Genomic DNA, 24605 nt, shown 5'->3' on the forward strand with positions numbered 1-24605 from the left:
TGCTTGTAATCAGAGATGCAAAGAATGAGCCATAAATTAGATATTGAAGGACTCCACAGTCCTTCTCTACTGTTTTGAATAAAAACAATTCTAGATGTCTGTAGGCCTTTGGGGTGGGGGGGGGGAAGTTGGGAGGCACTTCCAAGTTTTTAATTAAGTTTTGCAGACAGAGCAGAGATAATACAGTTGTAAAGAAGTAAAAATAAGTTACATAAAAATCAAGATATATATGTAGAAATTAATCAGTGTTTAAACAATCATACCCTTGACTTTTGACAGGAAAGATAGGGGTTCCTATTAGCACATTTCTTTTTAATATATATTGGTAGTAGAGGAATGGGCAATGCTTGTTTTTAGAAGATAGATAATGCTGCTGTGCAATTCCAGTGATCAGTCCAAAAGAAACAAGTTGTTTAAGGTTTTTTATGGTGTCTAATTTTTGTTTCTAGGAAATAACTTGGATACACGATTAGAAAACAAAAACGGTAATGCAACACAGTACCTGCAGATTTGTGATAGCATTAGCACTAATAGAGTGCTCAAACAAAAAACCAAGAAAAGGAGGAGAGGAGAGGCCAGGCAATGGCAAACAGGTAAACACTGGATGGTTACGGTATTGTCATGGAGTGCCACTTACTCCTGTCCTATTCCTTTTCTCTTTTTTAAGCTGATGCAGAATTAAAAGCTATAAATGATGATTTGCGTATTTCCTGTGTCCTTCCCCCCTCCAGTTCTGTGCCTAGAAAATGTCATATTTTGCTATTCAGAGTCAGTACACTCAGGGCTGATGCAATTCATTGGAATGTTGCAAGCTATTAAAAAGTACCCATGACTATATTCAGCGCACATGTGATATTCCTGATCTGTTTGAGCAGTTTCTAAAACAGAAACTATAGGTGCTGTGGATGGGGTTTTTTTAAACTACTGAGCCACTCTCTCTCTGCTGCAAGTGTAAGTGCATGAATCTGAACAGCACTTGGCTGATTTAAAACTTGTTAATCAGTAAATATGTTTCCTTCATAACTTGTTTTTGTTTGTTCAAAAACAGCTGTTATAATAGGTCCTGATGGACAGCCCTTAACAGTTTACCCTTGTCATATTTGTGGGAAAAAATTTAAATCCAGAGGATTCTTGAAAAGGCATATGAAGAACCATCCCGATCATATGATCAAGAAGAAGTACCAGTGTACAGACTGTGACTTTACAACTAACAAAAAAGTAAGTTTCCACAATCATCTGGAAAGCCATAAACTTATAAATAAAGTTGATAAAACACACGAGTTTACAGAGTACACAAGAAGATACAGAGAGGCGAGCCCGTTGAGTTCCAATAAACTCATCCTGAGGGACAAGGAGCCCAAGCTCCACAAGTGCAAATATTGTGACTATGAGACTGCAGAGCAGGGGCTGCTCAACAGGCACCTGCTGGCAGTCCATAGCAAGAACTTCCCTCATGTGTGTGTGGAGTGCGGGAAGGGCTTCCGCCACCCCTCGGAGCTGAAAAAGCACATGAGGACCCACACGGGGGAAAAGCCATACCAGTGTCAGCACTGCGTGTTCAGGTGTGCTGACCAGTCCAACCTGAAAACTCACATCAAAACCAAACACGGCACCGACCTGCCCTTCAAATGTGAGCACTGTCCCCAGGCCTTCGCCGACGAGAAGGAGCTGCAGCAGCACACCGAGCTCTTCCAAGGGCATAAGACTCACCAGTGTCCCCACTGTGACCACAAGAGCACCAACTCCAGTGACCTGAAGCGACACATCATCTCAGTGCACACCAAGGATTTTCCCCACAAGTGTGAGGTGTGTGAGAAAGGCTTCCACCGGCCCTCGGAGCTCAAGAAGCATAGCGAGACCCATAAAGGGAAGAAGATCCACCAGTGTAGGCACTGTGACTTCAAAACCTCCGATCCTTTTGTACTCAGTGGGCACATCCTCTCCGTTCACACCAAGGACCTGCCTTTTAAATGCAAAAGGTGTAAAAGGGGCTTCAGGCAGCAGAACGAACTGAAGAAGCACATGAAGACCCACAGTGGCAGGAAGGTGTACCAGTGCCAGTACTGTGAGTACAGCACCACAGACGCGTCGGGCTTTAAGCGCCACGTCATCTCCATCCACACCAAAGACTACCCCCACAGGTGTGAGTACTGCAAAAAGGGCTTCCGCAGGCCCTCCGAGAAAAATCAGCACATAATGAGGCACCACAAAGAGGCCATAATGTGATAGGTGAGCTCCAGAAGGAAGTGGTGTTAGAAACTGTGATATGCTAATTGGGGAAAAAAAATAAATCTCACGAACTGTTTCTCCTGGTTTCAAAGCTTGATATTAAACCATAACTTTACATTCTTTGTATTAAAAGTCTTAAAAAAGTATTAGGGTTGGCAGGGGATCTCATAGCCCTATGATTGTTGCTGATCAGAACCTAAAGAGCACTAGATAATGCAGAGGATGGATGAATGTCTTAAATTTGCAGAAGGATGGATGAATGTCTCCAAGTGAACAGTATTTGCCATTGCTGAGTCCAGAGGACAGGGCAGAGCTGATTGTGTCACCCATTCTGTCAGTCCCAACGTGTGTCTCCAGTATGGAAGCAGATCCCTGGTGGGGTGAGCTACAGAGGGTTTGCAAAGGAGCCCCCTCTTCCCTTCTTGTGCAGTTTGGAATGGGGAAGTTTTAGTCAGACACTTCATCACAACATTTTAAATTGTGCCTAGAAATTGAATTCCAGAACTGGCGAAATTTGGGGCGGGGGGGGGGGGGGGGGGTGTCCCTTGTTTGGTTTTTTTTTTAAAAAAAACACTTCATAGGGAAACTTTTTGGTTTCCTTTATTAGTTTAGGTCCAAGAAGCATTTTTTACTGGTTTTCAAAGCTGCTAACCTATTTTATTGCAGGATATGATGTTTAAAATAGAGCATTATGTTATGGTCTCAGAGGTGGTGTTCCGGTGCTAGGGTTAAAGATGTATATGTGTATAATTTCCCTTTTTTTATCTGAAACTACAGTTGAATGTTGTTCAGTATGGCACATATAACAAATTTAACTTTGAATTTGACTTTTTTTTTTTAAAGGGTAAAAATGGATGCAGCTCACAGTGTTGTGACTCAACACTAATTTTTTTCTTTGCTACTTTAAAGTCTTCTCTAAAAAGAATATTAAAAACAGTTGAAAACTGTAGAGTTTTTTTTATTAAAATTCAAAGTACTTAGAGGTTCTTCAGGGCAGTGTTCTTAACAGGTATGACAGTTACTGTCCTACCTCCTAATAAGAAATTTTCCATATAGACATAAAATTGCACCTTTTAATCAACTCTTTTAAAAAAAGATCTATACCATGCTATAAACATGCATTTTCAATCTGTAAGAAAGTATATATGCAGTATTTAACCAGAAAAATTTGCTGCCACTAGAGTTTGGAGGTGGATCTTGAGTTTACAATGTATACATTTAAAATATGCATCCCTTTAAAAATGCTTTGTGTTAGCATGCTGCAAATCCAATGGCGCTTATATAACGAGCTGGTCTAGGGCTATTTAATGAAAAACCTGGTCATAAATGTTATGCATATAATGTGTATTTTTTACTTTTTTTAGTTGCTTCATGTTTGCACACAGCTGTTCACATGAGAAATTGTAACTTCATGCTATATTGTGGCTTTGTGTTCCAGATAATGTTCATATTTTGTTTTTGCACCAGATGAGAATCAGTTCCTTGAGAATAAATTTTTTTTATATTTCTAAACTTCAGAAAGTTAAAATTTGGGAAATCTCTTAGACAAATAAGTGTTTTATGTGGCTGTAAAAAATTATGTACACGCTGTAAAATAAGATTGTCACTGTTCTGTGGGATTATTATTTCTAAATGTGTTACTCATCGTAACGGGCATACAATAAAATGCATCTCTTGCACTCCAGATTTTTTGGAGTTTCCTTTTCATTTATGGTGTTTAGGAAAGTCCCAGTCTCTGTAAATTTGCCTGATACTTTTAATTGCATTGTTCACTAATATATATGTAATCACATCTCAAGTAAACAGGTTACTGCAGGTCTATTTATCAGACTGTTGAGGAGAGAACATTGGTATGATTTAACCCTTTAGACTTACAGGTAATGTATTTGTGTTTGTTTTGCTTATTTCTAAAATAATTATCAAATGTGATACTGACATTCCTTTGAAATTTTTTTTTCCCTTTAAGAGAACAAAAAATTTCTTACATATTTTGGGAATACCCAGGTAAGTTTTTGTCTTTTTACCTGTGTAATAGAACAGTTTGCAGAATGAAATGCTAAAAACACTGCTATCCTAAACTACCTTTCTTTTTAGAATACTTGAATTACAACACCAGTAACAGATGAAAAAGCTGAAGAACATGTGCTATTAAATGAACCCTTCATCGAGGATTTCCAACGGGCTTTGAGCCACTGAACTCACAGATTTTGCACAAAGGGCAGAAATGAAGCAGGCAGGAATGAATTCATCTGGGTTTTGTTGCTGTTTTTCTCTGCATGCTCAGCAGTCAGAAGGGAAAAAAATCTTAGTGATTTAAAGCTGTGGATTTCTGGCAATGTCAGTGCTTTGTTCCTGAATGTTATGTGGAATACATGGACTGAAGGAGTTTCTTCATAGCCTGAAGATGATCCCTGACTCTGCTCATGGCTGTGCTGGCTCATCCTCCCACCCTACAGATGGACCAAATAATCAGGTAATTATTGTTCTGTATCAAAGCAGGAGGTCAGTTGCTGTTCTTTACAGGATTTTACTGTGGTGTTTTAAATCTGAAATGCAAGGATAAAATGCCACCTGAATCCTCAGAGTTTGAGGGACAGTTCCCAAATCCTTCTCAGTGCCCTTTTCCCAGTAAATATTTGAGAGCTGTGACTGGTCAGAGGTACTTGAGGAAGCAGAGCCTCACAAAGGTGTGCAGGGCTTGCTCTGAAATGTCAGATCTGTTTGGTGCAGCTTTTTATGGGGCTGACAGGTGCAGTTAAAAGTGATTCACATCCTGATCATCAGCTGTGTTTTTCTTTCCTCAGGTTTCAGCTGCCCGCAATTAAAGTAATAAAGAGAAAACACGGAAGAGCTGCAGCAGAACTCTGGAGGTAAAGGTGAGGTACTGGGTGTGGACTGGTGGCCGCTGGAGTTGTCAGGGACTTCCCAGCCAGGGCTCTCCTTGGCTTTTATTTTGCAGCTGAGGCAGAGAAACTTCAATACTGCAGAAAGGTCAGTCAAACCAAAGACAGTTTTTTCCTTTTCAGTGCAAAACAAGACTCTGCATTCTGGCAGATAAAGACAGGACAGAATGTGTGTTGTTGTGATTATATAAAGTAAATAGTGTCTGTCTTTTTTTCTAATTTGTTTCTGGAAAAAATGTAGAAGTGTTGGTAGACCTACTTGAAACTGAGGTGGAAAATGAGCTAAAGTAAAATGCTTCTACCCAGGATTTACAGAGCTAGTAAATAAGAAAATGAGTTCCTGTAATTTCCATCAGAAACCACATTAGATAAATCAGTTCCAGCTCCACAGCAAAGAGGGGATATCTGAGCCCACAGGTAACAGGTACTTCATAGTATAAAATAACTGAATTTGCTTTTTAAATACATAAGGTTGCCTATGTATATATGTATGTATACATACAAAACCAAAACCATCCTATAAATAAATGGCCATATGCTTTATCTATTACTAATTCAGCTTTTTGACAACCATTCATGGCTATGTGTTTTCTGTGAGTAGAAAGTGTAGTTACAGCCTCTGCTCTGTACCATTTACAGGGTCTGGTGATCTTCAGATCCTTTGAGGAGCTGTCCTTCTCCCCCAGGACAGAACTGGCTGGCCTGAGCAGCAACCTGGGCTTTTTCTAAGTAGGCTGCAGCTTTCCTGGCTGCCCCAGGATGGCGTTCCCACTGGGATGGAGCAGCTGGGTTTGAAAAGAGCACTTACCTGGTGGTAAGAAGCCTTTGCTGTGGAATTGTCTCACCACACCCAGCATCTCCTGGTCTGAGCCCTGTCCCTCCCTAAGGAAGTTAGTTACCTGTGTGCCCTGTGCTGTGCCATGGAGCCATGGAAACACAGGTTGGTGTCACTGAGGAGCTGGTTGGGAAATCCATGGCTGGGATGAGCCATGAGGAACTGTGGCCATTAATAACTCCCATTTCTACTCGTAGCTTTGTCCAAGCTGTGGGAAAGCCCTGGCCCTGGTGGGAGCACAAGGAGCACCTGCACACAGACACCTGCACAGGTAATTGTGATGGCATTAGACAAATATGGTGCTCTTCCTCTCTTAGTGCTTTTTTTGGTTAACATTACCAAAGGTGAAAAGTCTTTTGCTGACAGTATAACTAAAATTATTTATTGCACTGATACTGTCCCATGGCAGGAGCATGTTAACTCTTGAGTGTAGCTGTACCTCTTATTCACTGCTCTGCAGAAAGAGGGGTTGCTTTAGAATCTGTTTTAGAATAATTACTAAATGCAGAGGGGCAAGGCACTCCTCATTCAAATGAGGGTATTTAACTAACTAAAGCCTTTCTGTAAAGCCAGGCTGAAGGAGGGGGAGCAGGCTGGTGGAACTACAGGCCCATCTCAGCCTGGACACCTCAAAGGGCAGCAGCAGGAGCAGGTTTTACTGGTGGCTCTTTGCCCAGTCCTGAAGAGCACAAGGTCAGCTGGACATCCAGCAGTACCTGAGGGAGTTCTGGCAGCAGCAGCCAGAAAAGGGAGCCACCCTTAATCCTTCACTTGTCAAGATTCATGGAGAGGAACCAGACACCATCTACCCCCCTCCAGCTGTACACAAGATGTTTCTAGGACAGACAGACAGTGATCCAGAGAGTTAGTCTTGGGTTTATTTCATGGTTACAGGTAGCCTCCAGCATTCTTTCCCCATTAAACAGTGCCTAGGGTCTGTATTATCTGGGAACAGAAATATATGGCTGCAGCAGGAAAGCAAAGCAAGAACCCCGCGACAAAAGAGCACCTTTGGATTGCAGCGTTGCAAACTTTCCCCATGAGTCTCTGTGCTGTGTTGCTCAGACAAACTACTGAATCATGAACACCAAATCAGTTTGAAAGAATTTCTGTGGTCCTGCAAGGAGCGGGAATTGTAAATGGCAGGTTGGTCTGATAAGGAAATTTAGTCCATGAGTTATTTTTGCACAAAGTTCTTCTATAGAAAAATATACCAAGTTCTTGAGAATTTGAAGCAGAGCAAATAAATACTTACAGCTGCTTTGGGGCTGAAAAGACATCACCTCTGAGGTCAGAAATGTTCTATAAAATGAGCCTTGGCCCAGCCATTAGGTGAACTGGGTCCTTCTAGCATTTGCCAGGTTAAAAGCTGGATTTAGTGTAAGTTTTGTCCTTTGTGTCCAAGCTTCCCAGACAGAGGCAGGTATAAGGTAAGGAGCAGTTCCCAGTGAGGTATTTTTGAAGTTCCCATGACTGCCCTGAAAGCAGCTGTGGGAGGGGTGGGACTGACATCGGGGTCATTCCCACTCTCAGCATGAGGAGACAGAACATGGCTACAAGGATGAAGAGGAAAAGGTTTCAGGTGTCTTGCTTTTGTCTCCTAGATTGCCTCAGGACTGGCTGAAGAACAGGAGCTAGTCAAGATCAGCTGAAGTCCACAGAGGGATAGCATCCCACTCTTCCGAGGGAAAAGTGAGTCCTTAATGTTTTCCCAGCCTTCCTCACTATCACAGTGAACCTTTTTTTGGATGCAGAAGAGCAGAAAGTAAAGCAGTTTTAGTGGTTGTGAATTCCTTGGAGCAGCTCTGAAGGCTCAGAGGTTTTTCTCATTCCTAAAAGAAACAAAAGCAGCTTGTTAGAAAAAATACACAAACCTGTTTCTGTTATGAAACAGAACTACCTCCCATAAAGCATCTCATTTAATTACCTACCTGTTTTCTCTTGTAGAGTGTCCAAGGGGACCAGTGAGCCTTTCCTCTGTACCAAACACTTTACTTTTTCTTTTCTCTATTGATGTTTCATTGCTTGACATTTCACTAGGTTGCAATGCACCTGGCTGAGGTTTAGGGATCAGTAATAAAACTCTGCCAGTGACGTGAGCCCTTTGCTTTCCTAATCCTGCTGCAGGCAGGGTCCCCTTGAGGAACATGCCAGGTGTGTTACCTGCATCTGCTCAGGCTGTCACAGCACTGTCCCCTGGCTGTGCCCCCCGAGGTTGTGTCCAGGTGCTGTCACCTTGTGCTTGCAGCCACCGTCACCCCTGCTTGGCCACCCTGCCATTTCTGCAGCCTTTACCTCGTAGCCTGACTTGGCACCACAAGCCCTGCCTGTAACAGAAATAGCTTCTGAAGCCCTGCTCTTTATTTTTACTCTGAATCACTCCTTGAAAGTGTCACCACTCTTCTGCATTCCTGAGTTTGTCGCTGCCCTGGCTCAAGGTGAGTTTCTGGGATGTGGTGCTTTGTATGTTTTAGTAATAGCTTGGAGTCATTAATGCTCCCCTCCTCACCTGAGAGCACAGGAGGACACAGTCCCTGCCTACCTGCCCAGTACAGCAACACCCCGGGGCCGGTATTAGAGCAACGCTGCTGCTTTTGTTCAGGGTAATTATGTGCCAGAGAGCATAACAAAAGGTTTTATTTGTACCACACCCACCAATTACTGCCTGCTCCCGAGAGCCAGGACAGTTCCCTGGCTGCAGTCAGTCACTTTGCTTTTTGCAGTTAAAATTACCAGCAGGGCATTTCTGAGCTCCCAGTTTGGGTAATACTTGCTTTGAAGTGAAATTGAACACTTAGGGATTGCAGAGGGAACAGTCCATCTCCAGGAAAACTTACGTGTTTCCAGATCTCCCCAGTCCTCTCAATTACAATCGTTTGTGATTTATTGACAGGTGATGTGACCTTGTAGTCATCAGACAGGAGGCCCAGAATGGGATACTGATTTCTGTACCTGCAGAGAGTTGAACACGTTGTTTAACAGAGCCTAAACAAAGGAAAGACCAGAAGATGTGTTTTTAAGGTGAATAACACGTTACTTTTTAGTGATGATGGCTGTCACCCCAGGGGACTGACTGCCGGATAAATTCTCGTGCTTCAGTCTGAAGAGCTCCTGAGAAAACCAGAGGCAAACATTGATGTGAAGTAATGTTTTCTGAAGTATTGGTTCAATAGAATCACAACACAATATTTGCAGAATTTTCTCTCAAAAAACAGTCTGAAAATCTGCCCTTCCAGAAGGTTGGCAGAGGACAGCATTCAGTTAAAACAAATTGTAACCGCCATTCCTGAGCCAGCAGAGGATGAGGGACTTCCTGGTAAGGTCTCACCTACGCAGTAGACAGAGGCTTAAACACAAAAACCCTTAGAAGAGAAGTAACTTGTATTATTTTACCTCTTGCTGTTGTTTAATAAAAGCCTCTTTGTCCTCCAGTAGTGATGTCAGTTCGTGCAGCCTCATTTGCAAGTCGCTGTTGCTCCCCTCTCTCCTGGTTATGTCCTGCTGGAACTGGCACAGCTGGGACTGCAGAGCAAGGCAGGAGCTCTCAGGTGTGGGGGGCTCTGGGCAGGGCCCCTCAGCACCAACCCAGGGCTCCAGGGGTGGCATTTCATTAACATCATCAACAGTGAGACACAGAGATTTTCAGGTCAGGAAGTTGAGCTACACAGTAAATTCAGAAAGTGCTAATTGGACTGAATTCTACCCAATATTAATTTAATGATTTTATAATTCTAAAGCTAAACCAGCAGTGAACCACTTGAATTGGCTTCCATGGTTCGAGTCTTGTACCTCTGGTTTCCATGAGAGACGTTTCCTACATACAGCTGTGACTGGGATTTATTTTTGTTTCCTGCTGAGCATCTTTTGAACTAGTTTCTTACCTATCAGAACACACAAAATATCTTTTTAGACAGCCTGCTAATCAGATTGCTCCCTAGTTTCTTGATGTAAAGAACAGTCAGGTTATTTTTAAGTCACAAATTTTATGTTCTACTATAAAGGTAGAACTATTTCACGTCACCCGTCTATGAGTAAAGTAACTGCACAACCAGAATACACCCAAAAAATGGCAGATCTCTGCTGCTGTCACTGCAGGAGCAGCTGTCCTGCACACAGCCAAGTGCCAGCAGAGCCCCTTACCCTGAGGCTGCGGATCTCCCTGTCCTTGTCCTCCCTCAGGTTGTTGATCATCTCCACGTAGCGGCTGGAGAGCTCGTCCGTTGTGGTCTGCAGGGTTGGGCTGGAGCAGCTCTGCAGCAAAGAACCCGTTTTCATTTTACAGAGAGGTTTTCCTACTGATCCCTCTGAGTCTGAGACTCAGCTGCTGCACCCAGCCCTGTGAGCCCTCACCTGCAGCTTGAGGCTCTGGATCTCCTGCTCCAGGGCCCTCTTGCTGTACTCCAGCTCCTTCAGCTGGCAGTCCTTGTCCCCCTCGCTGAGCCGCAGGGACAGGAGCTGTTCCTCCAGGGAGCGGCACTTGGCAGTGCTGTCCCTGAGCCCTTGCTGGAAAGCAGAGGGAATCAGCACATGGAATTCCTCAAGGGAGGAACAGTTTCACACACACAGCAGGCAGCAGTTACTCAGAGCACACAGAAGTGATCAAACTGCCCCCATTTTGACTGCCTGGAATGACACCGAAAATGTTTCTCAAGTCACCTGCTGCTGACGATTGTTTTCTCTCAGAGAAGCCAGCATTGTTTCATATTCTTTTACTTGAGAATCCTTAAAAGCCAAATCCTTCTTCAGCAGGACATTGTCTGTTTCCAGCTTCTGCAGGACCAAAGTCAAAAGTTCACAGTCAAAAGGCACAATTTTTCAGTAAACTCTCCCCATAAAGTGTAACACAGTCATTAGTAAAGGGAAGTTTTAGAACTGAGAGAATGGTCAACTTTCTTGAAAGTCTGGGGTTTAGGTACCTAGCACACACTGTTGAACCTTTGTGCTTTGTGCTGGGTGGTGAGCACTGGGATCCTGGACACAGCCTTTCCAGTCTGTCCCAGATACAACTGAAGTAGAAGCCAACAAAAAACCCCAAACAAACAAAAAACACCCCAAAACTAAGCCCACTACACAGACTCCTTGTTCTGTGCTCAAGGTCAAACTCCTTCTCCCTCAATTTTCATTTTCCAGGACAATGCTGTGACATTCCTGGCAGTGCTGAGCACTTGGGCTGGTGTGGGAAACATTGCTGCTTCCCCAACAGGAATTGTCTGGTGCCTTCACCCACAGCCTCAGGGCTGGGATGGCTGAAGGCCAGAGAACCTCTGGAGCTGCCAAAGCACCTGTGTCCATCCAGCCCTCCCGAGGCACTGCGAGCAGCCACTGCCACCAGCACAGCCACAGCCTGGAATGCCAGCCCTGGCTCCTGCTTCCAGCTGGGAGCAGCTGGATGAGCCATGAGAGGGAAGAACAGGACTCACCCCCAGGTCATCCTGCAAATGGCAGAGCTCCTCACGCAGATTCTTGAATGTGGAAAGCACAAGTCTCAGGGATTTGTCCGATGTTGCTCTCATCTGGGAGGGGAGGAATTAAAAGGATAATTGGGATTAATTAGGCAGCTTTGTTTACGATATGCCTGACAAAGAGGTAGAACAGAAACTGCTTTACAGCTGACAGTAACTTCTAAAACCTTTGAAGTGCCCACAGTTTCTACAGGAAACATTTTCATTGCACTTTGTTCTCCAAATGTCAATGTTCAGTTTCTGCCTTGTAACACAGGACAACATCGTTAAAAGTGGAAGAAACAACAGGGTAAGGAACTGCCTTTGTACACCAATAAAGGGAAAAATAAATGTGTTAATATTGTACAATTATTATTTGAGCTTTCAAAGCTTTGTGCTTATACTGATCTTTAAAAATTACTACCCTGCCTGAAAAGGCACAGAGAAATGAGTCATGTTTGAGATCTGGCAAAGCTTTGGGCTCAAGGGTGAGGGAATTTAATTACCATTTCTAAAAATTTAAATTAGAAAAACTCATATAGCCAACTCCTCCCTTTAAAAGGAAAAAGATCCCAAAGATGAAAGGAGTCACCTGGATGAAAGAGAAAACCAGAAGTGACCACAGCCCAACACTATTCTTCTTTGGAATGTTAATTTCAATGCCTTAAATAGCTGCCTATTGATTCAGATGAAAACCTAAATTGTTGCATTTCATGATGCATTTATAATATCTAAAGAAAAACAGACTTTGAAAGGACACACAAAATAACTCAAGTTGTGGCTCTCCTGGAAGGGCTGAAGAACCACAGCTTTTGCACAGAATATTCTTGTCTGGACATAAGTGAAGCCCTCCTGTGTGTGGCCTGGGAAGATCAAGGTCTCATGCTCTGTATCCTTATGAGGATTGGCCCTTGCCCATTTTTTATCCCCACTGGTGCCATGGTGTCACTGAGACTTCATTCCTAGAGTAACTCGCCTTATGGTTTTGTTGGTTTATTGTTATTATTTTTTATTATTTTATTACTCAATTTTATTCTTATTTTATTTATTTATAGAGTAGTTTGAAAGAAGGCATTGAGTCAAATGGTGAAATTTAGACTATAAAACCCCAGTTAGCAGCTGCTTAGTGCTAGAGGTTGTTAAATCCCAGAATGCTTCTCCAGTGGAATTCTGTGTCCTTAGAGGAGTGTCTGGGCATTTCCAGCTCAGGATCCTGGGCTTTGCAAACCCTTCTCTCCCAGCTCTGTCCTGGTGGCCAAGGGCTCTGAGAGCACTTTGGGTGGATCCTGACAACACCTGGTTCCCCAAAAGCCATTCTGGCTGCATTCTGTAATCACAGCTGTGAGGATGTAAAACCAGCTGGACACAGAGACAACAGGAAATGCCTGTTCAGCTTTTTCACCTGGAGCTGAACCAGGACAATGTGCCAACGTGAGGCCATGGAATATCTGGGGGTTGATGTCCATCTTCCTTGTAAGAGAAGCACAGAGTAATTCCAGTTAAAAGGGATGGGAGAGGTCAGAGGAGGTAGCTGCAAACTCAGACTGGGCTGCTCCTTCTCAGCCTTCATTTCAACGGATTTTATTTTAACCAGGAAGTGATTCCAAGGTGCAGCTCCCAGGTAGGATCACCCTCCCCATACCTAAGGGAGCCCAGATCAGGACACTCCTGCTGAGGCTGCCCTGGATCCTGCTCTGACACACCTGCCTGGCAAAGGCAGCTCCGAGTGCTGAGCTGTGCTTTTGGCATGGGGCAATAAACGGAACCATTCCTGTTGTGGTTCAGGTGTAAAGGGTTTTGTCCTCCTGGGCTGGTTCTTCAGCTCCCTCCCCACCCCTCCCTCCCTGCTCCATGCCCAGTCATGGGGCTGGGCTGGGAGCAGGTGGGATTCAGGTTCTGCTGCTGGGTTTTTAGCACCTCCTGCTTGTGTTTGGCTTTTAAAGCAAAGCCTTAATACACAACACTGAAAGATGAAAGCTCTCTGTTCTCCTGCCAGTGGTCAAAAGCCAAGACAGTTTCCAGTGAAACTGCAGGAAAGCCCCAGTAAAGCTTAAAATACACAAGTGGACTGTGGGTCCTTTAAAGGCATCATTCCATCCCCTTCACTCTAGAAACAATGGGATGAGGGAATAGAGAGTGAAGGGTGTTATGTACCAAGTCCCTCCTGTGTGTGAGCCAGCTCCCACTGCTCCCAGTTCCTACAGGCTGCCAAGCTCCCATACCTGGAGGAGATAACGAATCTGCTGCTTTGTTGCCTCAGACAGTCCTTTAGGAATTAATTCTTCAATATCTTCAGTCTAAGCAAAGAAGGGAGGAAAGGGGAGACATCTTGATTAAGAATTTTGCCTGGTAGATAGTAATGTGGTTTCTTCATTAATTACACAGCTCTGCTATGAAAAGCATCCCTAGTACAAGGCAAATAAGAACAAAAATAGATCAAAGTCTATCCAGAAAACTTCCAAAGTCTAATATGTGGGGCATGTACAAAGTGAGATAAAATGATACATGAAGCATATATTCAAATCCTTAAATTTAACATTTAAAAGCAGTATTCAAACCAATCCTCTCTCAAGGATTAACAGCTGATGCTACAACTCCCTGCAGTTTATGGTGGGGCAAAATCTTGTGTTTCTGAATGGGCTGCCAGTAAAACCCAGATGACCATCAGGAAATGCTGCCAGGATTCAATGCCATTTGCTTCCTGCAGGTGAACCCTGGACAGGTATTTCTGCCCCATTTACACCGAATGCCTTCAAAGGCAGCAGCTTCAGTGGCCAGAGAGTGAAAGAGCCTTTGCAAAAAACACATTGTAAAAATAGAGGTACCTGTGCAGGTCTTTTTCCAGTGAAACCATTATTGCAACATCAGGAGGCTTCCAAAATTTGACTCTCATGCTGGAATAATGCAAATTCTTGAAGTTTCCTTTCAGTATTACCACATTTGCAAATACCTGCCTAGCAGCAGTTTTCAGGCTCTGAATGTTTTTCATTCATGCAGGAAGCATTAAATAACAAAGACCAGCCTCCTTCATTTCAACTGTTTTGGCTTAATTTGCTGGAAGCCTCCCCCCACTGGAGTCAGGGGACAGCCTGGGCCTTACCTGGCACGTGAATTCGATGTCGTGGTTCCTGTAAAACACAAAATACAAGGGTCTGTTAACTCAAAGCTGCTTGAGAACTTTGAGGATTCAGTCCCATATTCACCACTAATAGATTATCTGGACAATACAGAGCAAGGAAAGGTCTCTTATCAGCTGAAGAGTCATTACCTTCCCTCTGCAGAGGAATTCCTGGGCAGACTGGAGTCCTACAGCTAACACAGGCTGACTATCCCCAGTCCTTTGGGCAGTTATCCTAATTATGGGCAGTTAACCAAATTACTCCTTAATTGCCTAGGTAATGGTTTGCCCGCAACTCTGCTGCAATGCACTGCCCTGCCCCAAGTGTTGACTCGGCACTGTCAGAGTTTCTGTGATGGTTAAATTCCCTTTTGCCTCTGCTACAGGACCAATTTCCTTATTCAGTGACCCTGGAAAGCACCAGACAAGATCGGGAGTGAGTGTGAAGAATGAGGGCAAGGGGGGAAGGTTGTGCAGGACAATGCCTGCTGTGACTCCCATTTCATTCCACAGATGGTCTGCAGGGCTCTGCAGAAAATGTGCTAAATGGTCCTCTGGGTGAGCTTTATGCCTGGTCGTGGCTGTCCTTTAATCCATGACACAACAGCACAATAGGACAGAGGAAATTTGGACATTTGGGTTGTTTCTTCAGGACACAGCAATAGAACTGCGTCATGAAACAGACTTCAGAGTATGCTCTAAGTTCTTGTTTGCTCAATGTACAAACATGTGGGAGACACCATTCTTAAGCATCAAATTTCAATAAATTTCCTTGGCTTACAGCATTTCTATGTCCTCAGTTACTTGCAAATCAGATGAACGTGTAAAACATCCAACCAGTTCTAGGTGTCAGGAAGAAACAAAGAGTACAACCAATTCACAAACAACACTGTCCCTGTCAGCTGTGAGTGCTGGATGTCTGGGGCATGGTAATGACAGATCCAGTGGCAATACCTTGTCCCAATCTTCTCCACGTGCTGCAGCAGGCAGCTGTACAGGTCCGTGCTCTTGCGGTGCAGCTCTGCCAGCAGCTCCCCAAAGAAGCGACAGTCCAGCTGCTCGGGGCTGTCCTGGGGGCAGCTCACCTGGCAGGAGACAGGCAGGACATCAGAACAGGAGCCCTTCTGTGGGGTGAAAGCTGAACATGGAAATGCTACAGGTTGGATGGGTTTGGGTCTGGCTGCTCTTAGCAATTTGCAATTTGTTTATGTTTTTCTTGGTAGTGAGTCTTCCTTGTCTGCTGGTTTTCAATAAACTATACTTTAGAACATCAAGAAACAGGCAATGTCCTGCTTCCACTGCAGTGTCCTCAGCTCTATGGGAACATCAGCCCAAGCTGAGTGTCCTGAGCTGGTTGATGGGAGTGTCAGGCTCTGGAAGGTTCTGTACAAGTCTGACACCAAGGTCCCCAGGGTGTTTGTCACCCAAACACCGACTGGGTGCACAGGAGGGACCTGCTGCACTCCCTCCCCAGCTGCACTAACAGGCTACAGGTACAGCAGGAAGCTCCTTCCATGCTTCCACTGAATCTGTGTCAACAACTTTTGCATCAAATTGAAATATATTTGAAGCCCTGGCTGATCAACATAGGAGGAAAGCAACCCTGAGCTGATGTTTGCTGTCATTATAAAGCAGTGTGCGTTTCCTACCAAAGCAGAGGCTGTGCATCCCTTGTGTAGAGACTGACAGGTGAAATTGATGCATTGATGGGTAAAGAGAAACAAAACCCAAAAAGCCAGTGAGACTAAGCACAGTTAAACACCATGGGCTCATCTCAATCAGTGCATACCTGTGGACAGGTCTGTGATGAGAAATACAATTCCTCAAACAGCCTTTCCTCCCCCACCAGCACATGAGAAAGCCCTGACAGTCCCAGACAGACACACAGGCCCTGCTCAGTGACAAGGGTGCGGTGCTAAGAGCCCAGCACAAACCTCTGGAGGCTGCAGAGCCACAAAAACGCTCATTCCCGGAGTTGTGTCTCTGCCTAGAACGAACCGCGCTGAGAACAAAGGGTGGGGCCCTCACCAGCTCGGGCGGGGCTGTGCCCCTCCTGGCAGAGTGTCCCCGGCACTCTTCGATGCCCGGGCCCGGGCACAGGTCGCAGGGAGAGCCCGTCTGTGTCTGCTGGCACTGCTGGGTCACCACGGCCGGCGGGCACGGCGGGCACTGCTCCGCCGGGCACACCTGGAACTGCCGCTCCTGGCACTGAGAAGGAAGGACCTGTTAGTGCTGCTGGACACTTAGCAAAGAGTGGTCTTGTATTTTGTTTCCAAGATCCCCCTAATTAGGGTTTTTTTCCCTTGCAAAGTCCTGTACCAGGGTTTAAAAGATGAGCAGAACTTGCAGCTTCAATCTTAAAAGATGTTTTTTCACTTTTTTATCTCAAGGTCCATGAGGCGCCTGACACCCGGCTTAACGGGCTGAAAGACACCATTGCCGAGAACCCCAGGCTTAGTGTTCAAGGTATTTTAAAGGTTTCTAGTCCAATTAACTCTTTAAATGTACTATATTTACAGTTTTGTACCAATAATCCCTACCAATTCTAGACATGCAATTTTCTACATCACCCACCTTCTACCAATGTCTGTGTGCCACCGTCACAGCAGGAGATGGAGTCAAAGAACTTAAGGCACCACCCAAAATTCTCCATCTTGCTCCCATCTACCTCCATTCTAAAAACCCAAAACTACAAATTTTCACCCCGTGACAAACTAAACTACTATCTAATTTAAATTTTTGTTGTTCTCATTTCATCCATAAGTGTTGGAAGTTTCCCCATGGACTAAGGTCAAAGGCAATGCTTTCCTGGGGTCCCGGCAAGGGTCTCAGACCCCCCCAAGGCAATTTGAGGGGTTTTCCCCGTGCCCTGGACTCCAACAGAGTGGGACATCAACCTCAACAGTGAATGAAATGTGTCTGTGACTGGTAGTGCTGCTGGTGGTTTCGGATGTTTTAATCGTCCAAATAAAATTGCTTCTATACCAAACTGAATGTGAGTTTGCCTCCTACTTTCATACTCCAGGGTTGTAATTCACCCATTTGCCTTCCAATTTTAGTAGCTGCCAGTAAGAAGCACAGGCAAATAATCTTTCCCAAGGTGGATGTCCCATTACATGAAAATTTCCTTTAAAACTATGCTCTTGATTTGACCTAAATCTAAACATAGCCAAGGTAACAAAAACCAGAAGTAAAACTGTGGTTTCCAGGGCTAAACTCCACAATTTTTTTATTCTTTTCTCATAATCTGCAGAAAGAAAGAAGCTGTTATTTATAATTACGGGTTTTTTTTTCCTTTTCCACTTCAGAGACTGCATATCACAGAGAATCCAGCTGTCTAAGATCCAGAGAGGCATGAAAACTTAAGTTTTAAAAAACAAAGTAAAAAACCTCAGGTAAATTACTCTGAGATATGCTAAATTTCTTTTCTTTTTTTTTCCTGTTGGAAATGTTTCAGAGCAGTAAAATGGAGCAATATTTTTGCTACTGACAAAACACCAATTGTGAGATGAAATTTCAGACAGGTTTGCCAAATACATTTTTTCAAGCATTAGTAGAAAGGAAATTGTGCCTTTTACACATACATTTTTAGAAAAAAAATATATCTTGGTTGTTCTGTTGTGAAGCTACTGCAAGAAACCAGCTCACAGCCACTATTCAGATACAGACTGACAGTATTGCAGATACAACAGCAGTTTCCATTGTTAGATAATAATAACTTCTTAGGAAGTATACAGCAAACATTCTCCACCTTCTGCTCTTCTTAAATATTGCTTCATTTACTTTGAAAATGTCCTAGATCACAACAAGGAGGTTCTCAGGTTAGCAGCTACTCCTAACAAAAATAAGAAAAAAACCCAGAACCAAACCAACCCAGAAACATCAATTTCCTGCTACCAACTCTATTTCCTTCTTGCATTAGATAATATAAACACCCAACTTACTTGGAGGGGATTTAATAGCTCATATTTTCTTATTGTTTTTTCATAGATGACATTATTTCCAGGAGAGAAACTGGCCCCTCTAAGAAAAGGGGATAATGGCTCCTGTAAAACACATAGAGAAAAACATCCACAAATCTTGTCAAACAGCAAACTCAGCATTAGGGTAATTTTGACTAAAAATAGGTAATTTAAAGAGATGTGAGATGTCCTTTAGGATGTGAACATGTGAGTGTGTGTCCATTTGGAAACAAAGTGGCTGTGCTTGCATAGGGACTATGTGAAATAAATACAGTAGAAACAGTTAGTAATTAATCAAGATTAATAAAGACTTAACTGTGGAGAGGTGGGAGCCTGAGTGGCCATTCTGCAGTGTTTTCAATCCCTCCTAATTCCATCTCTCACCCTCAGAGGTGTGAGCTGTGTGCTCTCAGAGTGTTTATCATCCCCTGTGGAGGGGCAGGGAAGGAGCTGAAGGAAGTCCAGCACGGTTTCCCTACCTGATCCGGGTTCTCGATAATGATCCTGCGAATGGTGCCCTGCAAGGAAGGAGAAAAGGTTCAGAGATTACTGCACTTCAGCCTCTAACACCTTTTCTGGCAGAGGAATCCAGTTATGGACACTGGCTGTAAATACTTTGGATCCACTGGCCACAACCACCTGGAGATGTTTTAAACCCAGGGCTTCACACCCCAAAGGAACTGGTCCATGTGGAGCATGACAAGACACAACCCATCACTGCATTTTAACAGCTGGGTTTTTCTCAATCCCCTCCTTGCAGGTCTGAGGGAATTAGTCCATATTTTCTGTAAGTGCAGCAGCACAAGTCAAAGCTGGATGCGCTTTGATTCCTCGATCCTATGTCCCTGTTCCAGTCCATCTCTTTTATTTTTGGTTTTTCACGTTGCACACCAAACTCAGCTGGCGTAGATGGAGATGCATCATACTCTTTGTTTCGCCAAGGCGTGAAAATTAAGATTTTGCTTAAACTCAGAAGTAACAGGTAGAGGAACTGCCCAACAACCCACGGGGTAACATCCTGTGCACACAACTCAATAACTGCCATCTATGGGAGTGATGCCCACATGGAGCATCTGCACATTCCTGAATGAAAAATAAGCTGTGCCTCTTTAAATTACAAAAATCTGCCCCTGGCAGCAGCTTTATTTTCAAATATATTTCTTCAGGTTTTACCCTAGCACTGTCTAGAAGCAATTGCGGACACTGTCCTCTGCCTGTTCTAACAAATCACACATTGCTTCAACTCCTCACATTCAGGTCTTTACCCAAACAAGCACAGTTCCCACTGAACCCAATCTAAGGACTGGGCAATTTGTCAGTTTGCAGCATACTGTTTATTCTCCCTCACAGCACAAATCTCCAATTTCCATAATGAATCATTTCTTTCCCAAAGCCAGGGGGATGTTTATGTTGCTGCAGTTCAGTCTCAGACACATTCTCAGCCAGGTGAGAGCAGCTCTGAAGTAGGTCAGGCTTCCTGTCAACTGTTGCATAAGTTTAGGAAGCCTGGAGCAGTTTTCCAAACCTCCCAAGAGTGAATCATAACAGCACAAGGAAAGAGAAACAAAAGTAGAAAAGAAACTGTTTTTGCAGCAGTCAAGAGCAATTAAGAAATTTCAAAATTAAAACTTTTGCAGAAACTTGGGGAGCTGCTCAGTGCTGCTGCCACCTCATGTGCCAGCAGGACTCTGGGGACACAGCACAGAGAGGTGGAACATGCAGCCCAATCCTGCACCACTGACACCTGCAGAGCTGGAACTAAAAAGTGAAGCACTCAGCAAAGGAATGGCCACTGTCCCTTCCCTCAGCCTGGCCTCAGAGCAGGCACATGCCCATGTCCGTGCCGCAGCACACGGAGCTGTGACACTGGAGAGCCGTGGGACAGCAGGGAGTGCTCACTTCCAGCACAGGGACAACACATGGCCATTGTGTGACATCAAACAACAGCCTTGGACAGCTGAAAGGCTGGACAAACGTGCCAGGACTAACTCAAATTCTAGAGAGGATAACACAGCCAGGGTGTCCCAGAGGAATAAACCCACAACGGAGCAGTCTGAAGCATTTTAAGTTGAAACAGACCTTTATAATATTCACAAAGACAGTCTCATTGTACATGCAATATTATACAGAATCTAAGAATGTTTTGCCTGGATAAAATTATGCTTCTTTTTGAGATACCCAAACTCTTTAATTTTCAAAGAACTGCTTTACAAACAGATTTGCCTGCCCTTTCTCCCATTCCAGCCAAGCAGGCTGGACTGGCACAGGCTGGGAGGGGACCAAGAGGCAGAAACTCTGTGCCTTTGCCAGCCTGGATTGCCCACACACAGCTCGGGGCTCTGCACAAGGAGGTGCCACCTCCAAGGCCTCGGCAGCGGTCCCCCACCTCTGGGGACACTGCCATGAAAGGGATCTCAGGCTGTTTCCATCTTCCAGCATTCCTCAGGGGGCACAGCTCAGGCCACCCTCTCCAAGCAGTCAGAAGATGCAGTTTGGAGATGGAGAATTTCGAACTGGGAGAAGGGAGGGGAAGGTGGGATTCCAAAGGGAAAGCCCTGTGCTGTCGTGGGTTTCAGTGGCATGACTGGGTCTGGGATTTATGACAGCCTGACCAGTCAGTCTGGGTCTGTTTTACAGAATCACAGAATGGTTTGGCTTGGAAGGGACTTTAAAGTTCTTACCATTCCAATCCCCTGCCATGGGGCTTATAAGGAGAATTTTAAAAGGTAACACTAAGCCTTTCAAGAATATTTTTGTGAGTCTTTAAGATTTTTAATAAGACTATTTAATTTTACAATAAGCATTTGATAGATTTATCCTTACTGTGTGCCAGTTTTATGTAGAAGCAATCAGTTCAGCCCTTTTGTTTTTATTTCAACAGGTTACCCTTGGCTTCATCCAACCCAGAGATGAAAGTGAGAATTTCATCTATGTCAAAGGCCTTTATCCACAACACAATGTCTTCCTAATTACAAGCAATCCAGTCATCTGCTCATAATTTATGAGTTGCAGTTGGCAGGTGAAATGGGGAAATGGCAGGTTGTGTTTGAGGCTGTTACAACACAGACCAACCCTAAGGCTGGTTAATATTACACCATTTTCATGGAAGCCCTTTGCACGTCACAGAACTGATCCCAGCCACACAAACACCTGATTCCCAAAATTCCTCACATGGACAAAGAACCTCTACAAAGCCTCTAAGAGTTTTGCCCTCTGCAAACATTTTATATGTGCCACTTCATAAACTATCTTTTCAAGACCATGGAGAAGGGATTCATACACTTAAGCCACACTGGAAAGAGAATTTATTCCAAACAGTTCTCATTTAGATAAAGCAGAGCAAAATTTGCTGTGAATTACTCCAAGAACAAAACAAAATTACACCAAGAAAGTAAAAAAAAAAAACAAAAAAAACCAACCTGAATCCCGAACCACAAAAAGTACCAGCACACGGGCTCTGTGCACACACCAATTTCAAATTCTCCCTCCCTCCAGCTTATTAAAAGTGTATATAAACACAAGAGCACACCCCAGCCACACGACTGAGGACTAGCACTGTGTCAATAAGGATGTACATGTCTGTTATTGTTAATCCACACAAGCTCTGCAGGAGCAAATTAAATGTAGCTCAAAGACAGCCCTTTGCTTTACCAGCAGCACACTAACCCCAAATTCTCCTGTTACAACAAACACAGATGTGAGTTAGGTATCAGTCCATTATTCACTTTACGTGGCCCTGCACAGCCAGCTCAAAGGGCAACTGATCCACTCTTTGGGAATGTCCTACACCCCTCCCAGGGCTTCTCTCTGGCAACTCCCATTCAGCACCAAGCCTGACACTTCTGCCTCCTCCCAGCTGACTTCCCTGTTTGCTACTGTTTCCTGCTTTAATAACTTCCTAATAATCTGTATTAGGCGCCTTCCTTCTCCACCACTGAAACTGCAACCCACACAGAGCCTGACTGAGATACACCCTCTTGTCTTTAAAGTCTTGTCCAGCAAAACACTTCAGCAAGAAAATAGTGTTCATCAGCAGGACGTAATGGATTCAGTGACTACAGCAGATGTTGAAAATTAAACATAGTCCAGAGAGCAACAACAGCATTTGAGTCTGTAATCCTTGTTCATGTATTTATCTAGGCAGAGGAAGCCTGGGACTGCACTGTTTATGCCAATGAATATTTAATTAATTAACTGCAATTCAGACTATCATCCAGCCTAGCTGAGCAGATCACTTATCTGGGAGGTGAGAGACCTGTGTTTACACTCCTGCCCTACATCTTGCAAAAGAGGATTAACACCTTGGATACCAAGGGAATGCTCTGCCATTACCAACTCCTACAAAGCCATGATGATCACAGACTCGTTCAGGCTGGAAAAACTCACCAAGACCTTGAGTCCAACCATTCCCCATCACCGCCAAGACCACCACTCCACCGTGTCCTCAAGTGCCACATCCACACATTTTTAACACTGCCAGGGATGGTGAGTCCATCAATTCCTTGGGCATCGTGTTCCAATGTTTAACCATCCATTCCATGAAGAAATCTTTCCTAATATCCAACCTAAACCTCTGCTACCACAACCTGAGGCTGTTTCCTCTTGTCCTTGTATTAGCACAGCTGCTTGCTCACTCCCCAGGATTTACATAAACCATCCTCGAGAGGAGAGCAGCCCTCAAACTATGCAAACACTGCTCTGAAAGGAATTCAGATCTTGTACTGGTCTTAATCCAGATTCTTTTTGACAGGTAAATATAACACGGGAAAGAAAATTCAGTAAGAGCTCATCTTGAAACAAACTTTGCCATTGGAGTGTAGCAGAGCAATCCTATCGACGTTAATGGCGTTCTGCTGTATGAGAAAAAAAAAGTTGGAAAATAAATTCCCATCTCCTTTCTGGTTTTGCAGTCTAATCTGTACCTAAGCTATTAGTTTCTACTTTTCATATACCAGCTGCATGTGTTAAAACAACATTAAATTCCGCCGATACTCCCAAGCCATGCCTTGGACACACACACAACAAACCTGCTGGGCTGCATTTCCCAAGCCCGACTCCAGCACCTCAGCGCAGCCCTTACTAAGCCCCATGGAGTCAAATAGAACTATAAAGAGAGCTAACAAGCACAGGGGTCCGTGTTCTCTGTACACGAGCACGGCCAGGCCAGCGGGGCCGGGCGGTGCCCCGGCGGGATAGGGGGACAGCGCGGGGGATGGCTGCGGGCCGGACAGAGCCGCCAACACACGGCCTGGGCGGTAACCGGGGGAAAACGGTGACACCGCGCTGGGGCCGCTGCCAGCCACCGCATCCCTGCCCGGGGACAGCCCGGGGACGGCGGGGAGCGGCCACAGCGGCTTTGCCACCGCGGGAAATGAGCGGGGGCTGGACCCGGCCCGGCCCTCACACCCTCAGACCCTCCGCCCGCCGGGCGCGCCCGCGGCTCCCGGGGCCGGGCCCGGCCTCGACGGCGCCTCATGCGGGCCGGGAGCGGGATCCGGGCCGGGAGCAGCCCCGAGGGCCGGGGGGAGCGGGATCCGGGCCGGGAGCAGCCCCGAGGGCCGGGGGGAGCGGGATCCGGGCCGGGAGCAGCCCCGGGGCGGTCCGGGCCCGCCGTACCTGTGGCGGGTCGCAGCCGTGGCCGCAGTCCAGCGGCGAGGCGGCGCGGGAGGAGCAGGAGGCGCTGACCCGGCGGCAGCCCGGCCCGTAGGTGCGCACCCGGTCGTAGGGCAGGTCCTGCTGCAGGTGCGGAGCGGGGTCCAGGCAGGGCAGCGGCCGCGGCGGCTCCGGGCAGGGCGGGGGCTCGGGGCAGGGCGGGGGCTCGGGGCAGCCCCGGCGGGCGGGCAGGGTGCTGTAGTGCTGCTGCCGCCGGTAGTACTGCTGCTGCTGCTGCTGCTGCTGCTGGAGGTGCGGGGGCAGCGCGGGCGGCTGCGGCTGCTGCACCCCGAACATCGCGGCGGGACTGCGGCACTGCCGGGCCGGGCCGGGCCGCCTTTACCTGCGCGGGCCGCGCCTGGGGCGGGCTCACCTGGGGCGGGGAGAGCGGCCCGGCCCCGCCCCGGCACCGAGACCTGCCCGGGACCGGCACCGAGACCTGCCCGGGACGGGCTCCGCACCCAC

General features: G+C 45.5%; 2 protein-coding genes across 5 annotated transcripts in view; one reads left to right on the forward strand and one right to left on the reverse strand.

The window, feature by feature from the left end:
• The window catches only part of LOC310923220 (zinc finger protein 711), a 25531-nt gene extending 16542 nt beyond the window's left edge, over positions 1-8989 (forward strand). The window contains exons 8-16 of one of the 4 annotated variants that reach the window (XM_083884398.1): positions 450-593; positions 1049-2229; positions 4036-4106; positions 4196-4233; positions 4324-4702; positions 5034-5105; positions 5772-6072; positions 6165-6238; positions 7572-7654. In XM_083884398.1, coding sequence (XP_083740524.1) covers positions 450-593; positions 1049-2226 — 1322 coding nt within the window. In that variant the 3' untranslated portion in view covers positions 2227-2229; positions 4036-4106; positions 4196-4233; ... (3 more) ...; positions 6165-6238; positions 7572-7654. Of the gene's footprint in view, positions 1-449; positions 594-1048; positions 2230-4035; positions 4703-5033; positions 5106-5771; positions 6073-6164; positions 6239-7571; positions 7660-8860 lie in introns of those variants that run through there. The other 3 variants (XM_083884397.1, XM_083884399.1, XM_083884400.1) reach the window with 3 other exon arrangements.
• LOC310923221 (protein POF1B-like) lies at positions 7654-24437 on the reverse strand (the record flags this gene model as incomplete). The annotated part of the gene is made up of 15 exons (XM_083884401.1): positions 7654-7799; positions 8805-8919; positions 9005-9078; positions 9361-9489; positions 10108-10218; positions 10318-10470; positions 10624-10737; positions 11388-11480; positions 13631-13705; positions 14509-14536; positions 15481-15611; positions 16555-16734; positions 18471-18572; positions 18968-19006; positions 24105-24437. The coding sequence occupies 15 exons, from the start codon at positions 24435-24437 to the stop codon at positions 7794-7796; spliced, it is 1683 nt and encodes a 560-aa protein (XP_083740527.1). The 3' UTR covers positions 7654-7793.
• Between the last annotated feature and the right edge of the window lie 168 nt (positions 24438-24605).

This window comes from Zosterops lateralis (assembly GCF_965231275.1).
Source record: "Zosterops lateralis genome assembly, chromosome: Z".
Classification (NCBI taxonomy): Eukaryota; Metazoa; Chordata; class Aves; order Passeriformes; family Zosteropidae; genus Zosterops; species Zosterops lateralis.